Consider the following 16315-nt stretch of genomic DNA (forward strand, 5'->3'; position numbering starts at 1 on the left):
TCTGCACTGTCACGTTCTCGAACATGGCGATGAATGACACACCAGCAGAGCCTTTTCTTACGGGACATATGCTTTGTACTGTGTAAAACAAATAAAGCAAAAAGAAATAAAAGAGGCTCTGCTCGCAGGGTGCGAATGACCAATCCACCTGCTTTTAGATCCGCTGTACAGTGTGGAAATATTATAGTTTTCCTGCTAAAGACGGTACAACAGACAAGTCTAAAACTATCTACAAATTTGCTCAGCGAAAAAAAATGATTTAATATTTTGCCTAATGGAATTGAAATAATCGAAATCGAAAGGCAATAATAATCGAAATTAAATCGAATCGCAAGGAATATGAATCGTTACACCCCTGCTATTATCAGGTCTAATTTTCTCCATCGCTCCAAAAATTTCTCGCTACGTGAATTTGATTGTGTTCGAAAGAAAACTTTGATCAAAGATTGAGTTCGAAATTCCACTGGGTTTACTAACTGTGAATCCAACTCTACCGATCGCTCGAGCTGTGAGTAGTGCTCCGGGTTTTGAGAGAGAGACCACCCCAAAGACGCTTCTTGTTCCAAGTGAAAATACATAAACCGACCAGCCATTTGACGTTGTCAGAAGTTTTCGAACACTTAGAACATCTAACGATTGAACGAAGCGAAAGTGGTCGCACTTCCTTCCTATGACTCCCATGAGGAGAGTCGAAAATGGAACTAGAAACACAGGTAGTCTCACCTTGAATAGCTGGCTCAGAGCTTCAAGTCGAAAACCTTTTCAGAAGTACTTGCCTCCAAGATGTTATCAACCACATAAAGATAGTTCGTTTTCGTTCAAATCACGGGCAACTTGAATGCAATCATCAGACATCAAAGATACATATAATATGCAGTGCTGGAAATAATTTTTCTTCCTTAACAGGGCATGTGTCCTTTCAAATCCTCATTTTGGTCGGACATCTTATCAATTTGACCGGACATTAATTTGCATAACTGATTAGCGTAATAATTAGCATAAGAAAATTTATTAACATAGTGTAAAGATTTTCAGTACAAATCGTTCAAAACTGTATTTAAATTTGATTTATTCATCATTTATGATTAACTAGATTACTTTATCTACTAGATGACTGCACCAATCTCTCCTGGTTATCTCCTGATTATATGTTCTTCAAGCAAACCTAGTTTTCTATTGAATGCTACCATTAAAGGGACACAGTCAGCTTTGGGACCACATTGACCTGGACACTAGTTTTCTCACTTTGAGAAAGTTCACCTTAACCTGAAATCAAAGTACATCTAGTAGTTCCCTTCAATCTTGGCAGTGTTATGCTTGATATTTAATCGTTTACTGACAAACCTGTTTTTGAGTGTGCTTTTGCTCTTCCTATGATATTATTTTTATCATATTTGGTTAAAAACAGTATGGATTGCGTCTCAGTGATATGCAAATTAGCTATGAAATGGTATCTAATGGGCATGTACGCCAGCTGACTGTGTCCCTTTGAAGCAGGAGCCCATCACTAGAAGTTTTCAACTTCTCAATTATTCCTGTCCCGGCATTTTCACAGACCGATCTATTTCTAGTTTGAATTTACCGAGAATTCAGACCCCCGCAGGAACCTCAGTGACCAATCACAAGCACAGACTTTATAACTTCACTGGAAGATTAGGTCGCCATATCCATCTGAGGCCGCCATTTTTCTTCTTACCGATGCGCGCTCATATAGATCGGAACTGACCTTTTTTGAGCGAAAAGAAGCCTAAAAGTAGACCGGTCTGTCAAAATACTGTGACATAGGCTCAGTATGGGAGTTGCAGACTCCTAGTGATGCGCTCCTGACCAAAGCTGACTCTTAAGGGTACATACATGTTGTGCTAACAGCATATCGCAATGTACGTAATGCATAATAGGGCGATTTCTGAAGAGCACTTTATTTGGCAGGTACAGGAAAGATGAACACTTCTGCTTTATGATATGGCAGGAACCCATAATGGGCTCCAGGATATGGCTCAGACTGTCAGAGTCAAGGGCCCAATATTAAAAAAACTTCTTGAGTAGCCATTTGGCGACTAAGTGATAAAAATCAAGTGGAATTGTATTCAGAAAAGAATTCAAAGCATAAAGTCTGTAAAAACAAATTTTCAAGACTTTTTTGGCTGCTAATTTTGTGTATGCATTACAAAAGACACAATCAGTGGGCATACATGACGCACTCAATGCTCAAGGGTTTGCAATGCATTATAGGGCGATTTCAAACACGATCAGCCATTGGCAAGTTTTCCGATGTGAGGGAATCCTTTACAGCAAAGCAAAAGGATAGATTGCTTTCTTTTCTTATGTTGAACGTTATAGAAGCAAAGATCTTTCACTAGGTATTTCTGGAAGGACATAATGTCTAAGAAAAAGACCGTTATTGATCGTCAGCACAGCGAAACGTAGTCGCCACTATGGTAGCCTGTGAACGCTGACGTATATTTGGTTGGGATATTACTCAAACTGGTAACGGGGAACGGGGAGCGGGAAACGGGGAGCGGGGAACGGGGAACGGGGAACGGGGAACGGGGAACGGGGAACGGGGAACGGGGAACGGGGAACGGGGAACGGGAAACGGGGAACGGGAAACGGGGAACGGGAAACCGGGAAGAGAGTCTGGGAACGAGTGTACAGCGGTAACCTGCCAAAGAATCCAATATGGCAGACAAAGGAAAAGAAATGTGAGGAAGTGTTAAGGTTGTAAACGAGGGTTTCTACCGGCTGTGCCCCAGAGTCCAATATGGTACTGAGTTAAACAAAGCATAAAATAGCGCCTTGTGCAGAAAATCGAATTGGTATTATCACATGCTTTCCCAATAGGTCAGTACAAAATGCAGTCTGCAATACTGCAGACCGGGTACAAAATGCAGACTAGGTACAAAATGCAGACTGCAGACTGGGCACAAAACGCAGACAGAGAATAAAGACTGTTTTTCGTCTGATACGTGACGACATGTCATCTGAAAACATACCAAGTGTCACGCAGTCGCTTTTCCGCGGTCATCTTTCACCAACATAAGCATTATTGTGGAATATTCCTTGTTCGTCTCTTCATATCTCTTGTCTTTGACAAAGCAGCCAGGCCACAGGTTATTTATCTGCTGCTCACCTGATTTGCCAGCAGACTTGCCGATCTCCGAAAGGCCGCCGCGCTGCCGAATGCGAAGACAGCGGACGACTCCCGTTCAAAGACAGTCATGTGTTATGTCCTCGAAATCGTATTGATATGACAGCTCGCGCACAAAGTGAGAAGATATGAGTAGACTATGAAGGCTTGAAATTCTATTTAAGAACGACTGTGGCCTGACCGATTGGGGACGTAGCTTGTGATAATACCGATTCGATTTTTCTCCCAGCCCCATTTCATGCTTTGTTTATCCCAGTGCCAATCGGACTCTGTTATAACAAGAACGTGCTGGGCACTTGATCTGGGGGCACAGCCGGTAGAAACTCATAGCCCATAGTTAGCGATCAAAGAGATAGGTTATTGATTGAGTTTTTCTAAGTCACGTGACAATGACCGTGCACACTCAAATTCAAGATGGCGTCGTTTGCGAGCGAACATGTGGTCATTTAACGTGTTTTGAACGCTAAGAAATGTAGTTCTGTCATCTTGAATGGTTTTCAAAAGTTTATCATTTCGAAAGTAAAATGCCCGGCGATAACTCTTCGGTTTTTGGCTGTGGTATGTGCCGGAGGACGAAAGGAATCGGCATCTGGAAACTACCCTCTGCACGAAATGCCGAATGCAAGAAGTGGCGAGAAGGGTGGCTGAGTGAGATCACGAAAACAAGAGTTATTGACAAAGATTTCCAAAAAATAGATCGACAGTGACAAGATGTTTACCTGTGAGAAACATTTCAAACCTGAGGATGTAGAATTATGTAAGTACTGCTGTTGTTATGTCCGGTTTTTTTTTATGTCAACATAAGTTAAGTAGTTGTCAGCTGTCTCTCGTTTGTTTGAACTTTATAACCTTACTCTGATTATGGTTTTAAAATATCTTTTTTTTTTACTTTTATTTCAGTTCATTCGGAAAAGATGGTGAAAAAGAAACCAAAGATTGGAGCCTTGCCGACGTTGAACATGCCGAAGAGAAGTCATGATGCGACAAAACCAGCTGCACGTCCTTCGAGATCCGTGGTAAATGACAACCCAGTAACAGAGAGCTCTAAGAAGTATTACCAAAGCTTCAACGACCTCTGTAAAAGAGTAAAAACACTCAAAACGTTGAAGAGTGGGGGGGGGGGGGGGAGCTTTTAGTCCCCACCCCACTTTTTCACAAGGACGATGATTTATTTTGTTTTACTATGAGGCACCAGACCTCCCTACAAACTTGCACATCCGACCTTTGTTTTCAAACCCCACCCACTTGAAAATAGGCTCCGTCCCTGATATTTTAGATATATTGTAACACATGATGTATGCTGATTGACCAGCTACTGCTGTTGTCTCTGCACTAAGGCCAGCTAGAGGAAGTTTTATTGCAGTCTTCTATAAGTAAACAAGTATACATTTTTTGATATATAGACATGTATTTTTTCTATGTGAATATTTCAACTTGTATATATGAATGTAAATAATTTTTAATTTTTAATCAGTTATTGTTTTGGCATCCCTGAAATAATGTTCAGTTCTCTCAAAAATTGATTGAGCATTTTTTGAAATTGCCCACAAACAACCACGATTTAAGGATGAAGTTAACCTCTGGCATTCAATGGCATTCTGGTTTTCTAATTTGCCAGCCTTAAGGATGGAGATTGCCTGCTCACTTTCTGATGATTAACCAGCATGCTTGGTATGAAGTTTATGAACCACATAACCTCCAATATACTGTAGTCCAGCTTTTTCTTCATCTGAAGGTTACGTTAATGGGACGCAAGTATACATGCTTTCCATTTTCTCCTTGCTGTGTGCTAACATACAATCAGCAACCTTGGAAGACAGTAGTGTAGCAGCGTTCCTCGATAATCCCTCAAAATGCTTAACTGCATTCAGAGCTATGGTTGCGTAGAAGGAAAAATAAAATCTTTCAACATTTCCAGACTTTATCAATACTACAAAGTCTAGTTCTAAGCATAGATAGTGGAAATAAAATAAGAAACCACTTAATAATTACATCGTTAGTACAAGGATTTAGTTATAACACAAGTCGCTACAAAAAAGCAGCACCGATGATACCCGATGATACCCGATCGAGCTGAAAGAAGATGAACGTCAAAGCACAGCGCTTTTCGCTAAATTCTGGGTGGCTAAGAAAGAATCTAATACTTACTTCATCTACAGCTTCTCTAAACTGTTGATCAAGCTCTTCTTCTTCTTCCAAAATACCTAAACTCGCGTCAAAATCGTCTCCAATGATAAACAAATCGTTCGTGTCCGCCATATTGTTTGGAAATGAACGTTTGGCGTGTGCACGGTCAATGTCACGTGATGGTGCAATTCAACCTCAAACGCGAAACAAAAGGCCGGCCTGAAGTTTGCCGGGTTTCACAACCAGTCTCCTCCACTAACTATGATTTGCCCAAATTGTTCCCTTTTCTTTTCCTTTGTCCGCCATGTTGAATTCTCAGGCGGATTACCGCTGTACACTCGTTCCCAGACTCCCGTTCGCGGTTCCCCGTTCCCCGTTACCAGTTTTAGTAGCATCCATGAGAACCATTGAAGAACTCTCACCTGAATTTGTTCCGCAGACTTTCAAACGCTATTTTCAAAATTTTCTGTTTAAAGCCAACCAGCAATTCGTAGAAGTACTACCGACAACCGACAAGATTAACCCTTAAGAATTACATGAGAACAAAACTTTTAGACTCACAGAGTTTTTCCAAGGTTTGGAAATCAGCAGAGCGACAAATATTCTGTGCAATAGTTCGTATTCGTAATCTGTGCAATAGTGTCGAAACTATGACCACGTAACACTATCTGCGGACCGCTCAGGGAACACTTCCTTTTCGCTTGTCCGACGAATTTTACTGCAAACTTTGAGAAAAATTTACATTGGTTATTTGGAGTTACGACTTAAAACGTGTGACAATGTGAAATCGGTACATGTATGTTGTATGAAATGTTTCCTTCCGCCTTTGCTTCCCGCGGCTTCAAAAATACAGGTCCAGACAATTCTACGATTTTCAATCGACCGAAGCCAGTGTTTTGGAGGTCATCAAGTCTCGAAAACTGCAACACTTACGTCGCTGTTATAAACATGAAGCATTCCAGGAAGTAAAACACAAACTGGATTTAATAGAACAACCTTACCTTGACAAAATACGTTCTCGCTAAGGACAAATGTAAACGGGCTATAAACACGTGTGGGAGTCTTGTGTTTAGGTGACGAAATTACCATCCAAAGCAGTCCTTAAGTTTTCTTTACTGCTTATCGTTCGCCTGCTCCTCCACTTCGTATCTAGCTTTCCATTTCTAATATACAAGCAGCTCGTCCGCAAAGAAGTCTTCCCCGTCGTCGCTTGAAATATTGCAAATTGCTCTCAAAGCTCTGAGCAGTAAATTCACAGTGCTCGATCGAAGCTTATTTCGGATTCTTCCAAATCGAAACTTAACTCTGACTCCAGTGACGAAAAAGAAATGATTCTGAAACATAACTTGGCCGTTTTAGTCCCAAATTTATAATGGAACGATTAGGTTTGTTTTCCATTTTCTCGAGCAAATACAGAGAGCTGACTGAGGCGCTTTTGGTTCCTGGGTAGACGTCATCAGCAACCGCCGCCCCAGACTACCTAAAACGCGGTCGTGCAACACTTCAAGCGCGACTTTGAAAGAGCATAGGAAATCGAGGGAGGATTGAACCAAATTCAAAATTTTTTTCGCCCAAATGCTTCGAATAACAAGTGGATTTGTTTCAGCGAAAAAAAATTGGGGGTTAGGTGCACTTTAAGAGAAATGATAAGCCAATCTTACCCCATTCTCGCCTAATCACGCGCGTTATTTCATCAGTTCACGTTACTTTTTGGGATGGCTGGAAACAAAGGTTATTTAAGCAATACTTGAAAAAATTCTTGATCGTCTCGGGCATTTGGAACAATGTAATGTTTAATTATTGAAAATCACACAATTCTAAATGACACTGACTCAAAATATTCCTCCAATAGTTGTTTTCGAGTTCATACTTTGCATCCCCGAGTAACGGTTTTGTATAATTTTTTAGCTATATCTCTTTTTCCTTCCTAACAATTTTTTCTTAATTTTTTAACTTAATGTGGATAATTTTTACACTAAATTTATGTGATAAAAAATCTAGGTCATCATCCTTGTTTGATAGAAAATGAGCATTTATTTCGCTGTCGAACTTTTTTTTTTTTTTTTTTTAATTTTTTTTTTCTTTATTCTTTTTAAATGCTACTTACACTACTTACAATACAATATTAATGTAGTTACTTACACTACTTACAAAAAACTTATTACTTACGCCACTTACGATACTAACACTTACTCTATATAATACGCATACTCACGCTACTAACAATACTAATACTTACACTGCTTACAATACAACATAATTAGATTACTTGCCCTTCTTACAATTCTAGCACGGTAAGATCATACCAGTTTACTCCTGTCACCAACGTACATTCCGAGTTGCAAATTACAGAAAATATGCATGGTATATATATATGCGCCTTGTTTCTTTTCCTTTCATTTTTATTTTCGTTTTCAGGGGACTAGGGTCGAGTTATCAAGAGATTACAAAAGAGGCAACAGAGGCTCCCACTTTTTTAAAACGATTGTAGTTGTATTTTTTTCCATTTCATAGATATGTTTTAAATACAGTAAGAAATCATTTAGTTTTGGAGAACATTTTTTCTGTCTACATAGCCAAATGTAATATTTAGCATTTAAGCAGCAGAAGTTAATTTGGAGTTTATGTTTAGAGCTATCCGGCCTTAGGCCCAGTGCTGTATCAGGCTCTAAGGGTGTCTCCTTGGCAATAACTTGGCAAGACTGTAGCCATACTTCAAAATTGTTCCAAAAATATTGAGTTTTTGGGCAAGCCCAAAATAAATGTACAAGTTTCTCTGTTCCTCTTTCGCAGAAAGTGCATTTCTCGCTATCGACGAGACCAATTTTTTTCAAGAAGTTGTTTGTTGATATTCTTCTATGAAGAAATTTAAAATTGAAAGTTATAAGTTTTGTGCTCTTTGCACATTGAAAAGCCATTTGGTAAACCTTTTTCCAGTTGAGCTCTTGTTTTGTTGTGAGAGTGACGTCTTCCTGCCACTTTTGTTGACTTTGATTGGGTGGTTCACTTTTTCCTGATACAAGTTTCTTATATACTAGTCTACTAGGTTTTCCGCTTTTTAAAAATTTTGACAAGAAACTTTCATGTTTAATAGAGGTTCTGATGTTATGGGGTATATATCTTTGAAGAAGTTTTATTGAAGAAATGATTCCAAGAAAGGTTAAAGGTCGGGCTGTCAGGTCATGTATAGTCTGGAAAGCAGTGAGCGAGAGAAACTTTCCGGAGTCATCCATTAAATGTTCTACTTTTGTTATTCCTTTGAGGAACCATTCTTTAAAAAACACTGGTCTATTCCCAACTCTTATTAGTGAATTATACCATAAGGGCGATGACCGAAAGTGATAGTCTGATACAATCTTTTCTTCATAATTGGCTTCTGACCAGATTTCAAGAATTTCTTTGAAAAAAGGATCTGATACTTTAATAATGTTACGACTGTCTTTTATGTTTAGATTTCCAGTTAGTGTTACTTCACCTCCATATTTTTCAAGTTCTGAGTCAAAAAATCTTTTCCAGCTTCCATTGTTTTCCTTATCTAGATACTTCTTTATCCATGTGGCTTTGAGAGATCTATTAAAGGAGGTTATATCAATCATTTTAAGTCCCCCTTCTGAGTAATCATTAATCATTACCTTTCTTTTTATTTTGTCGCCTTTGTCATTCCATAAGAAGTTGTAAAACATTACATTTATCTCCTTTATTGCTGTATGATTTGTTTGCAGAGAAGAGAAAATATATACCAGTTGTGAAGCTATGAGGCTTTTTAAAACAGTAATTTTACCTAAAAGGCCAAGTCTGCGAAGTTTCCAGCATCCCAGAATCGATTTAATTTTTTCTATTTTATCTTTGTAATTCAAAGATATAGTTACATCAGGGTCTGTTGACAACCATACCCCTAACGCTCTGACTTTTTTTTTTTGGCCATTTGAAGTCTTTTTCAGGGCAAAGTTTAAAATCCCAATCCGCACTTGCACCGATCCACAAAGCTTCTGTCTTTTTGCTGTTAAGTCTGAGGCCGGATATATCACCGAAATAGTCTATTATCTTCAAAGATTCTAGAAAGGATTCTTCGGAGCCGTCTAAAATAAGGGTCGTGTCATCTGCATATTGGGAAATCTCTTACGTTGTGTACGTGCACGCGCTCATGTGCGCGCGCTAATGACGCGAAAATCGTGCGCATTAGAGATGCGCATTTCAGAGCGCTAGCGGGAACACGCGTGATAAACATGCGCGAATTTTGGCTGCGCACCAGGCTCCCAGTTTGAAAAATTGGCAGAAATTTCGTCGTTAAGGTGAACAAAAAAAAGTTACGAACTAAATATGGTTTCTCAGTTTTCCCAGTAAGTAGCAACATTTTCCACGTCACTAATGGAACGCGGGTGTAATGTTCTCGTAGAGAATCAATCTTTTTTCGGAAAAAATTAATATTAAGAAGGTTTCCGAACCCTTCTTTTTCCCCGCGGTACATCAGAAAGTTCGGTACGAAGACACAATTTTTCCACAAACCCTCTTTACATATTGTATATTTAGAAGCAAACCACTGAATATATAAGCAAGAGAGCTTTTCAGCAGGCAGGGGGAGCCTTGTTTTCTTAACAAAGAAATGCCGGAAAAAAATTCATGCTTGCTCAAGTATAAATATATCAACCGAACGACGTCCTCGCTACCTCATTATCAGTCTGCCATTCTTCCCACCATTGCAGCCTGTATTATTACCTGAGCCCTCAAGCAGGGCTAGGGATGCGCACAAAGCTGCGCAGTACGTTTTTCTGTTCTGAAGATGCGCAATGCAATACTCAACTACTTAACTATCACGCGACAGAAATTGAGAGCGAATAATCTAATTGTTTTAGTATAAATCTACCAGTCGTTCAAAACTATATCTAAATCCTCTTCACAGACACTTCGAAAAAGCCAAGAAGCGGTCGTCATGGGTACACTGCTACGATACTCACTATCTATCACAGAATAGATAGTGAGTAGCGTAACCAATCAGAGAACGGCATTCGTAACAGAACGCTAGCAGATTTATGCTAAGACAAAATAGATAGTGAGGAACACAGTCAGTAAGAGAACGGCATTAGTGTGATGCATGAACGCTAGTAGATTTATACTAACACATTATATATTGCCAAATGTACATTGTATATCTAAGTAGCACCAGTTTCAATCTCACAAATAAGCAGGTTTAACTGAAAATCGGAATTGTTTGGTGTAAGCTTCAGAAAGTTTGCGTACGGAATGTTAAATGTATATTTTAAGCTGCTAGCTCATATTCAATTGCAAAAGACAAGGAATTTGGGTTTGAAAACTCATAATTACTTACATTGTTTACATTACAGTACTCTACTTCCTCGTGTCTACGTCAGACCCACACTATAACCACTGGCGATCAAAATTTTGAGCCCCATGTTCAATCTTTCGACAGCTTTCCAAGCAAGTTCAGAGCAAGTTTACTAATCAACATTTGGAATTCGTGACTACTAATCTACTAATCGAATTGAAATTCAATCCTGTTGCGTGTTGGGTTGCTTGCGTAAAGGCGAAATATTTTGAGATTGACTTTCTCTGTCGTGGACGCAAATTTAGCCCGCCCCCAAAGATTTTTCAGGGGCTGTGGCCTCGCTTTTATTACGTCGGCCTCGCTTTAACGCATGTACTCACATGGAAACAAAAAACTCTTCCATCGACCAGATCGAGAGAAATCGGATCAACTGCAAAATTCTAGCTACTCTTGGTAAGGAAACTCATCAGTGGAGAAGACCAGTCCACCGACCAAAAGGAGAACGCAGTCCTAATGCAGACTGAATTGAGGTTTTATGGGACACCCGGCCGGTCTTGGACGCAAAAAGTGGCCTCCCTGAGTCCGTTTTGGTTTCTCGATCAATCGCTTGCTGTTTTGTAGTTATGATTCTGGGCCGTACAAACACAAACGTGGCCTGGTTTGTCAGGATGCGAGATGATGCGTTTTTGTTACGTGGCTGAGACAATTATTCATTTTGTTCACAATTGTGACTTTAAAACCTCTTGGTTTTAGGATTTTAACCGTGAACAGCTTTACTTCATTCGCTGTATTTTGATTACGTTTGTTGATTAGTTCCATTGTGGCAAATAATTCAGTCTGTGTCCGGTCGAATATTGTTTGGAATCGGTGGAAAAGTACTCTGAAGCCTAGGTCTATAAGAGTAAGCCTTACCCAAGGAAATATTCGGAAATATTCGAATCAGTCGCACGGAGTTTGTTTACGACTGAACAAGCCCGCGATTGCAAATGTTGGCTAATATTCGTGCTTCCAGCAGTTTAGAATAATGTCTGTAAATATATACTTTTCCAAATTTGCTTTTAACGCTTGAACATGAAATGTGAAAATATTTATCGCGAAATGTGAAGGCAAATGTAAATATTTTAGTTCTATTAAACTTGTGAGTTCCCGAAAACTGGCGCTGTCACGTAATTGCGGACAAATCATAGTTTATAGTCTATAGAAGAGACCTCTGCTTGCCAACCAGAAAACCACATGAAAATACTGGCATGGATTTTGTCATTATGTTATAACGTCGTTTGCTGATTTGAAAAAATGTCGATTTTAGCAATAGGAGATGAAAGTCAGCCAATGAAGTCATTCGAGGTATTGCAGTAAAGGCGTAGAACGCACTCCCATAATCTTTGATTACTACTAGTTTAGTAATTGTTTCGTCGCTTCTGAAAATTCCTAGCCAAGTGAATGTGAGCACGCGTTTGACTTCTGCTGGTTTACTACCTGTCAATCCAACTCCACTATAGTGTTCCGGTTTTTATTTCGCTGTTACCAAAAGTGTATTGTCAACTCCACATGCGATTACATACAGTTTCGCTTCTTACTCAACCAATCAATTAATTTATTTATGTCTAAAACGCTTGAAAAACCATAAGTTTTGAAGTTATGGGAAGTTTTCAAAGACTGGCAAAAGTTCATGATGAAACAAAGCGAAAATGTTCGCACTTCCTTCCTATTGAAAGTTTATCGAAAATGAAACTAGAATCACAGAAGTCTTACCTTGAATGGCTGGATCAGAGATTCAAGTCGAAAGACCTTTCAGAGGCACATTCTTCTAAGATGTTATCAACCTCATAAAGATAGTTAGCTGTCGTTTCAATCAAGGGCAACTTGAATACAATCACCTGAAATCAAGGACTCAAATTTAGCTCATTCGTAACAAACAGACAAATGTACATAGACAATGCATGCAGACCTAATGGATATGTGTGGTATCTGTGTGAACAGTATATTCAGCTTTCGCTTTCAAAAGTGTATTGAAGTGTAACTTCAGGCTATTGTATTTTGCTCTCAATTCAATGATTTTTTTTTCCGACTAATTATGCTAAGTAACTGACAAGTTGATAAACACATCTGATGGCTAGAATAGACATCACTCTTGACTAGTTTGCAATATCCCAATTTAAGGAAAACGTCGAAGATTGTTTAATTTAACGGCAAAAGTGTAAGAAACTTAGTAAGATTTCCATTCCCTTTTTTCTGTTTACACGCGCTACGAACTTATGAAATTCTTTGGCGCTGAAGTCATCGACCACTAATCGACCGTGAACAAATTCACGCGATTTATTTTTATCTATTACCCATCCATCAATCATCATGTGACGTGATGACGTCAACCTTTATTCTGATTAGACCTTTTTAGATAAAACTGCAGGTCTCTGTAGTTAAGCGCGTAATTGTTTTTGTCCTCCAGCGTCAGCACCAGCTTCTCGCTCTTTGGGGGTACATTTTCAAGTCTTCCATCAAACGCTTTTGGTAAACTGCCATCAACCTCTTTTCAATGATCTTTTTCTCCGGCACAAGTGGATAGCTGTTGTGTTGCTCGTGCAACTCTTTAGGGTACTCCAGGTATCCGCCCCTTCTTTGAATTTTCTTTCATTTTCATTATTTGTCAGTTTTGTGGGAATGACTCGCTTCCACTTGAAACCGCTTTTTGGCAGTGGCAAGCTCATCGCCCAGCCGTAAGGGTTATTCACATCAAAGTAAATTATAATATATAGATTTAGCTAAGCCTAAAAGCGGAGCTCTTGGGCCGGGTTGTTCAAAGTCCGATTGAGCTAACCCAGGATAAGCCGGCGATAATTTTGATTTGAGTTTTATAACTTTGTCCTGAGGTTTTCTGTTTATACTGTTTGGCCTTCTGGAATTCAAACTACACAAAAAATAGCCAGTGAAAAACGTTTTTATACAAGAAAAAAATTTTTTTTTTCCTAAGAGGGCACGGTAACGGATCCTGCAATCTGATTGGTTCTTAGCGCGGTCCGGATTTTCTTATCTCTGACCACGGTCATGCACGGTAACGGCAGGAAACAGCGCGGGTGAAATTGTCGTGTTGGTCAATTTTCGTGAGTAAACTAGCGGTAATGGTCAACCTTTGCCCTTTTTACACTTCCATCGACGTCAAAGCAAGTTTATCTCTATTTACTTTTAAATGGCAAGGAAAGTCACTGTAAGCTTAAGTAAATTCAGTTGAGTGTTTTGAAGTTGCGAGAGTTTGTTTGGTTGTTTGTAGCTCGGCGCTGTTATGGCGCGTAATCCGGTGTTTTTCTCGCCGCACAATTTTAATAAAAAAAAAAGCGCGCGATACCATACTAATGTAGTTTTTAACTCCTATTAGAGAAATCTTGTGAAGAGTTCCGGCCAGGGGGGATATTGGGATACCAATCGGTAACCGATTTTTTTCCCCATAAGTTACCAATATACCTCAAAATTGTAAGACATGTGATGCTAACAACAATACAATACAATACATTTTATTTATTCTCCCAAATGAGTTTTTCAGAATTAATTTACATCGAGTAAAAAGGAAATAGAATAAATTCAAAATGTCTAACTACATTCACATTAAAAACACGTGATGGATGACTTATAAAACAACCTAAAATTATCTACATTTATTTCATGTCTAAAGAACTAGATACTTTATACCCGAATTGTGACAAATAAAATACCATAACCCTGAATTCAAATAGCTCCAGATACCGTATACAAATGGCCTGTGTGTAGAAACATTCAGTTGTCAAATGATTCACCCTCCTTTTCTCTGACAGGCGTTGTTGACATTGTTCGTGTTCTCAACTAAAGACGGTTGGGTGATCATAATGTATGATGGGATAGATGCTGTCGGTATCGACAAACAGGTACTCATAAAAAACGTTACTGAATGTACTGGAATTATTAAAATTTAAAGAATTAGTTGAATAGCCCTGTGTTGGTATCCGGGGAGGTTACTCCTAGAAAAATTGGATGGGGTGTGCGGCTCGCTTCTCAAAACCCTTGCCGTATTTATGACCAAAATCGGCGATACTCTACCCTATTTATGACCTGACCAAAACGTCGATACTCTATTTATGAGCATTGCAGCTGGCACAATTGCCCTAAAGATAATTTATGAACGGATCAGGTTCCTGGAACGAATGTTGTTGACAGTCTTATCGATGATGATGAAAAAGTAGCTTCTTCTAAAAAAAATATACCCAATTCAAGACTAGAGTGCAAAACCCATACCCTATTTATGACCAAAATGGTTGAAAACTATACCCTTTGGGGCCGCATATACCTATATAGCCCATATAAGGAAGTACCCCCTCGGGGTTGGTGTACAGTCAAGACAGGATGATTGAGATGCCCGGCTCCAGGGAAATGTTCCGCTGGGGACTCCTCTGGGAGGTTTAGCACTCCCCCAATCCAGCTACGATGAGGGAATGTACCCTCCTTGGTTTGTTTTCGTAGAACATTATTCGACATACAAATGATATGAAACTATTATGAAGGGACGATGGCTAAAGATGGCAAATATTAAAACGGGTCACATCACGCTGTGGACAAATGTGATGACATGGCTTTAATTTTCAACGCTCTGCAATGTCTTCAGAGGTTTCACACTGTTAATTTAGTGCACGTTTACTCCATTTATAAGTAATAGTTTTGGAAAAAAGTGATTGTGTCTCTTTAGCTTGTAGGTCCCAGAAAAAAGAACACGGCGAAAATCCACGAAACACTGCTTGTTGACGTTTTTTGTTTTTGTTTTTGTTTATTTTTTCAGCCAATAAGAAACAACAACAAGTGGAACGTGCTGTTTTTTGTGGCATTTTTGTTGTTGGCTGGTTTCGTGGTCCTCAACATGTTGTTGGTGTAGTTGTGGAAAATTTCCAAAAGTGCCGTGACATGATAGAAAAAGATCGCTTGGCAGAGAAACAAAAAAAGAAAGCTGAAAAACTGCGATCAGGTGGGTTCATGCAGTTTATTTAAATCTCGAATAAGCTAACGAACCATCATTCTTTTCCCAAGGTAGCTAATTAAGGTTTTAGTTTCAGTTAGCTTAGCTGGAATAAGTCATAAGATTTCTTTCCTTTCCGGACTCCACAAGACAAATGCCATACTGATGACGCAATAGGCTATTCCGGAGTTGCCTCTTGCCTCTTTGTCAAAACGAGTCATAGTGTCAAACCATTCGCATGAAAATATGTTTGGACTATAGGTTCATTTTCATGCAAACCAAACTCATTTTTGTACGAAGACTCGTCTTGAAACAGAGGCAAAAAGTAGCTCGGAAATGGCCTATTTTTCAGACACCTGTGTATGGTCTGTGCGGATTGGTTGTTGGTTACGCGCGCAATTGTCGACGCTACACCGATCTTTGTACAGTTACTTGTACTTCGAATTGAATTTTACTCTCTATTTCAGAAAGAGAGAAAAGCCATCTTTTCAAGACCTAAAAAAATTGGTCTAATTTGTCATTTTTTTTTCCTCTCACAGAATCCAACGAGGAAGAGGGCGAAGAATTCCTACAACCTCGGCGGTTTTTCCACCGGATCTGTACCCACGGGTACTTTGACCTGGGAATATCGGCTGTCATTGTTCTAAATGTCATTTGTATGGCTATGGAGCATTACAATCAACCCGAGGTAAGAAATCTTCTTCTCAGTAATCTTGTGTTATACAGCCTTGTGTATTTTGATACAACTACATGTACCTGTACATGGCTTACCGTCAGTTTTTTT

General features: G+C 39.2%; 2 protein-coding genes and 2 pseudogenes across 7 annotated transcripts in view; 2 read left to right on the forward strand and 2 right to left on the reverse strand.

The window, feature by feature from the left end:
- LOC145488904 (uncharacterized) overlaps nt 1-16315 on the reverse strand; it is a 120389-nt gene that overhangs the window by 22063 nt on the left and 82011 nt on the right. For 2 of the 6 annotated variants that reach the window (XM_081467740.1, XM_081467738.1), the window contains exon 2: nt 12312-12436. The exons of 1 other annotated variant lie outside the window; for it this stretch is intronic. The gene's annotated coding sequence lies outside the window, so the exon portion shown is untranslated. Of the gene's footprint in view, nt 1-723; nt 3677-12311; nt 13415-16315 lie in introns of those variants that run through there. 3 more of the 6 variants (XM_081467739.1, XM_081467737.1, XM_081467741.1) reach the window with 3 other exon arrangements.
- On the forward strand, nt 3673-4290 carry LOC145488916 (uncharacterized; annotated as a pseudogene).
- LOC145490532 (uncharacterized) lies at nt 4615-9089 on the reverse strand (annotated as a pseudogene).
- LOC145490533 (voltage-dependent T-type calcium channel subunit alpha-1H-like) lies at nt 11853-16315 on the forward strand (the record flags this gene model as incomplete). Its single annotated transcript, XM_081469636.1, has 4 exons — nt 11853-11903; nt 14363-14452; nt 15366-15540; nt 16071-16315. Coding segments are annotated over exons 1-4 (561 nt in total), but the record flags the coding sequence as incomplete, so codon positions are not given.

This window comes from Orbicella franksi, chromosome 6, assembly GCF_964199315.1.
Source record: "Orbicella franksi chromosome 6, jaOrbFran1.1, whole genome shotgun sequence".
Classification (NCBI taxonomy): Eukaryota; Metazoa; Cnidaria; class Anthozoa; order Scleractinia; family Merulinidae; genus Orbicella; species Orbicella franksi.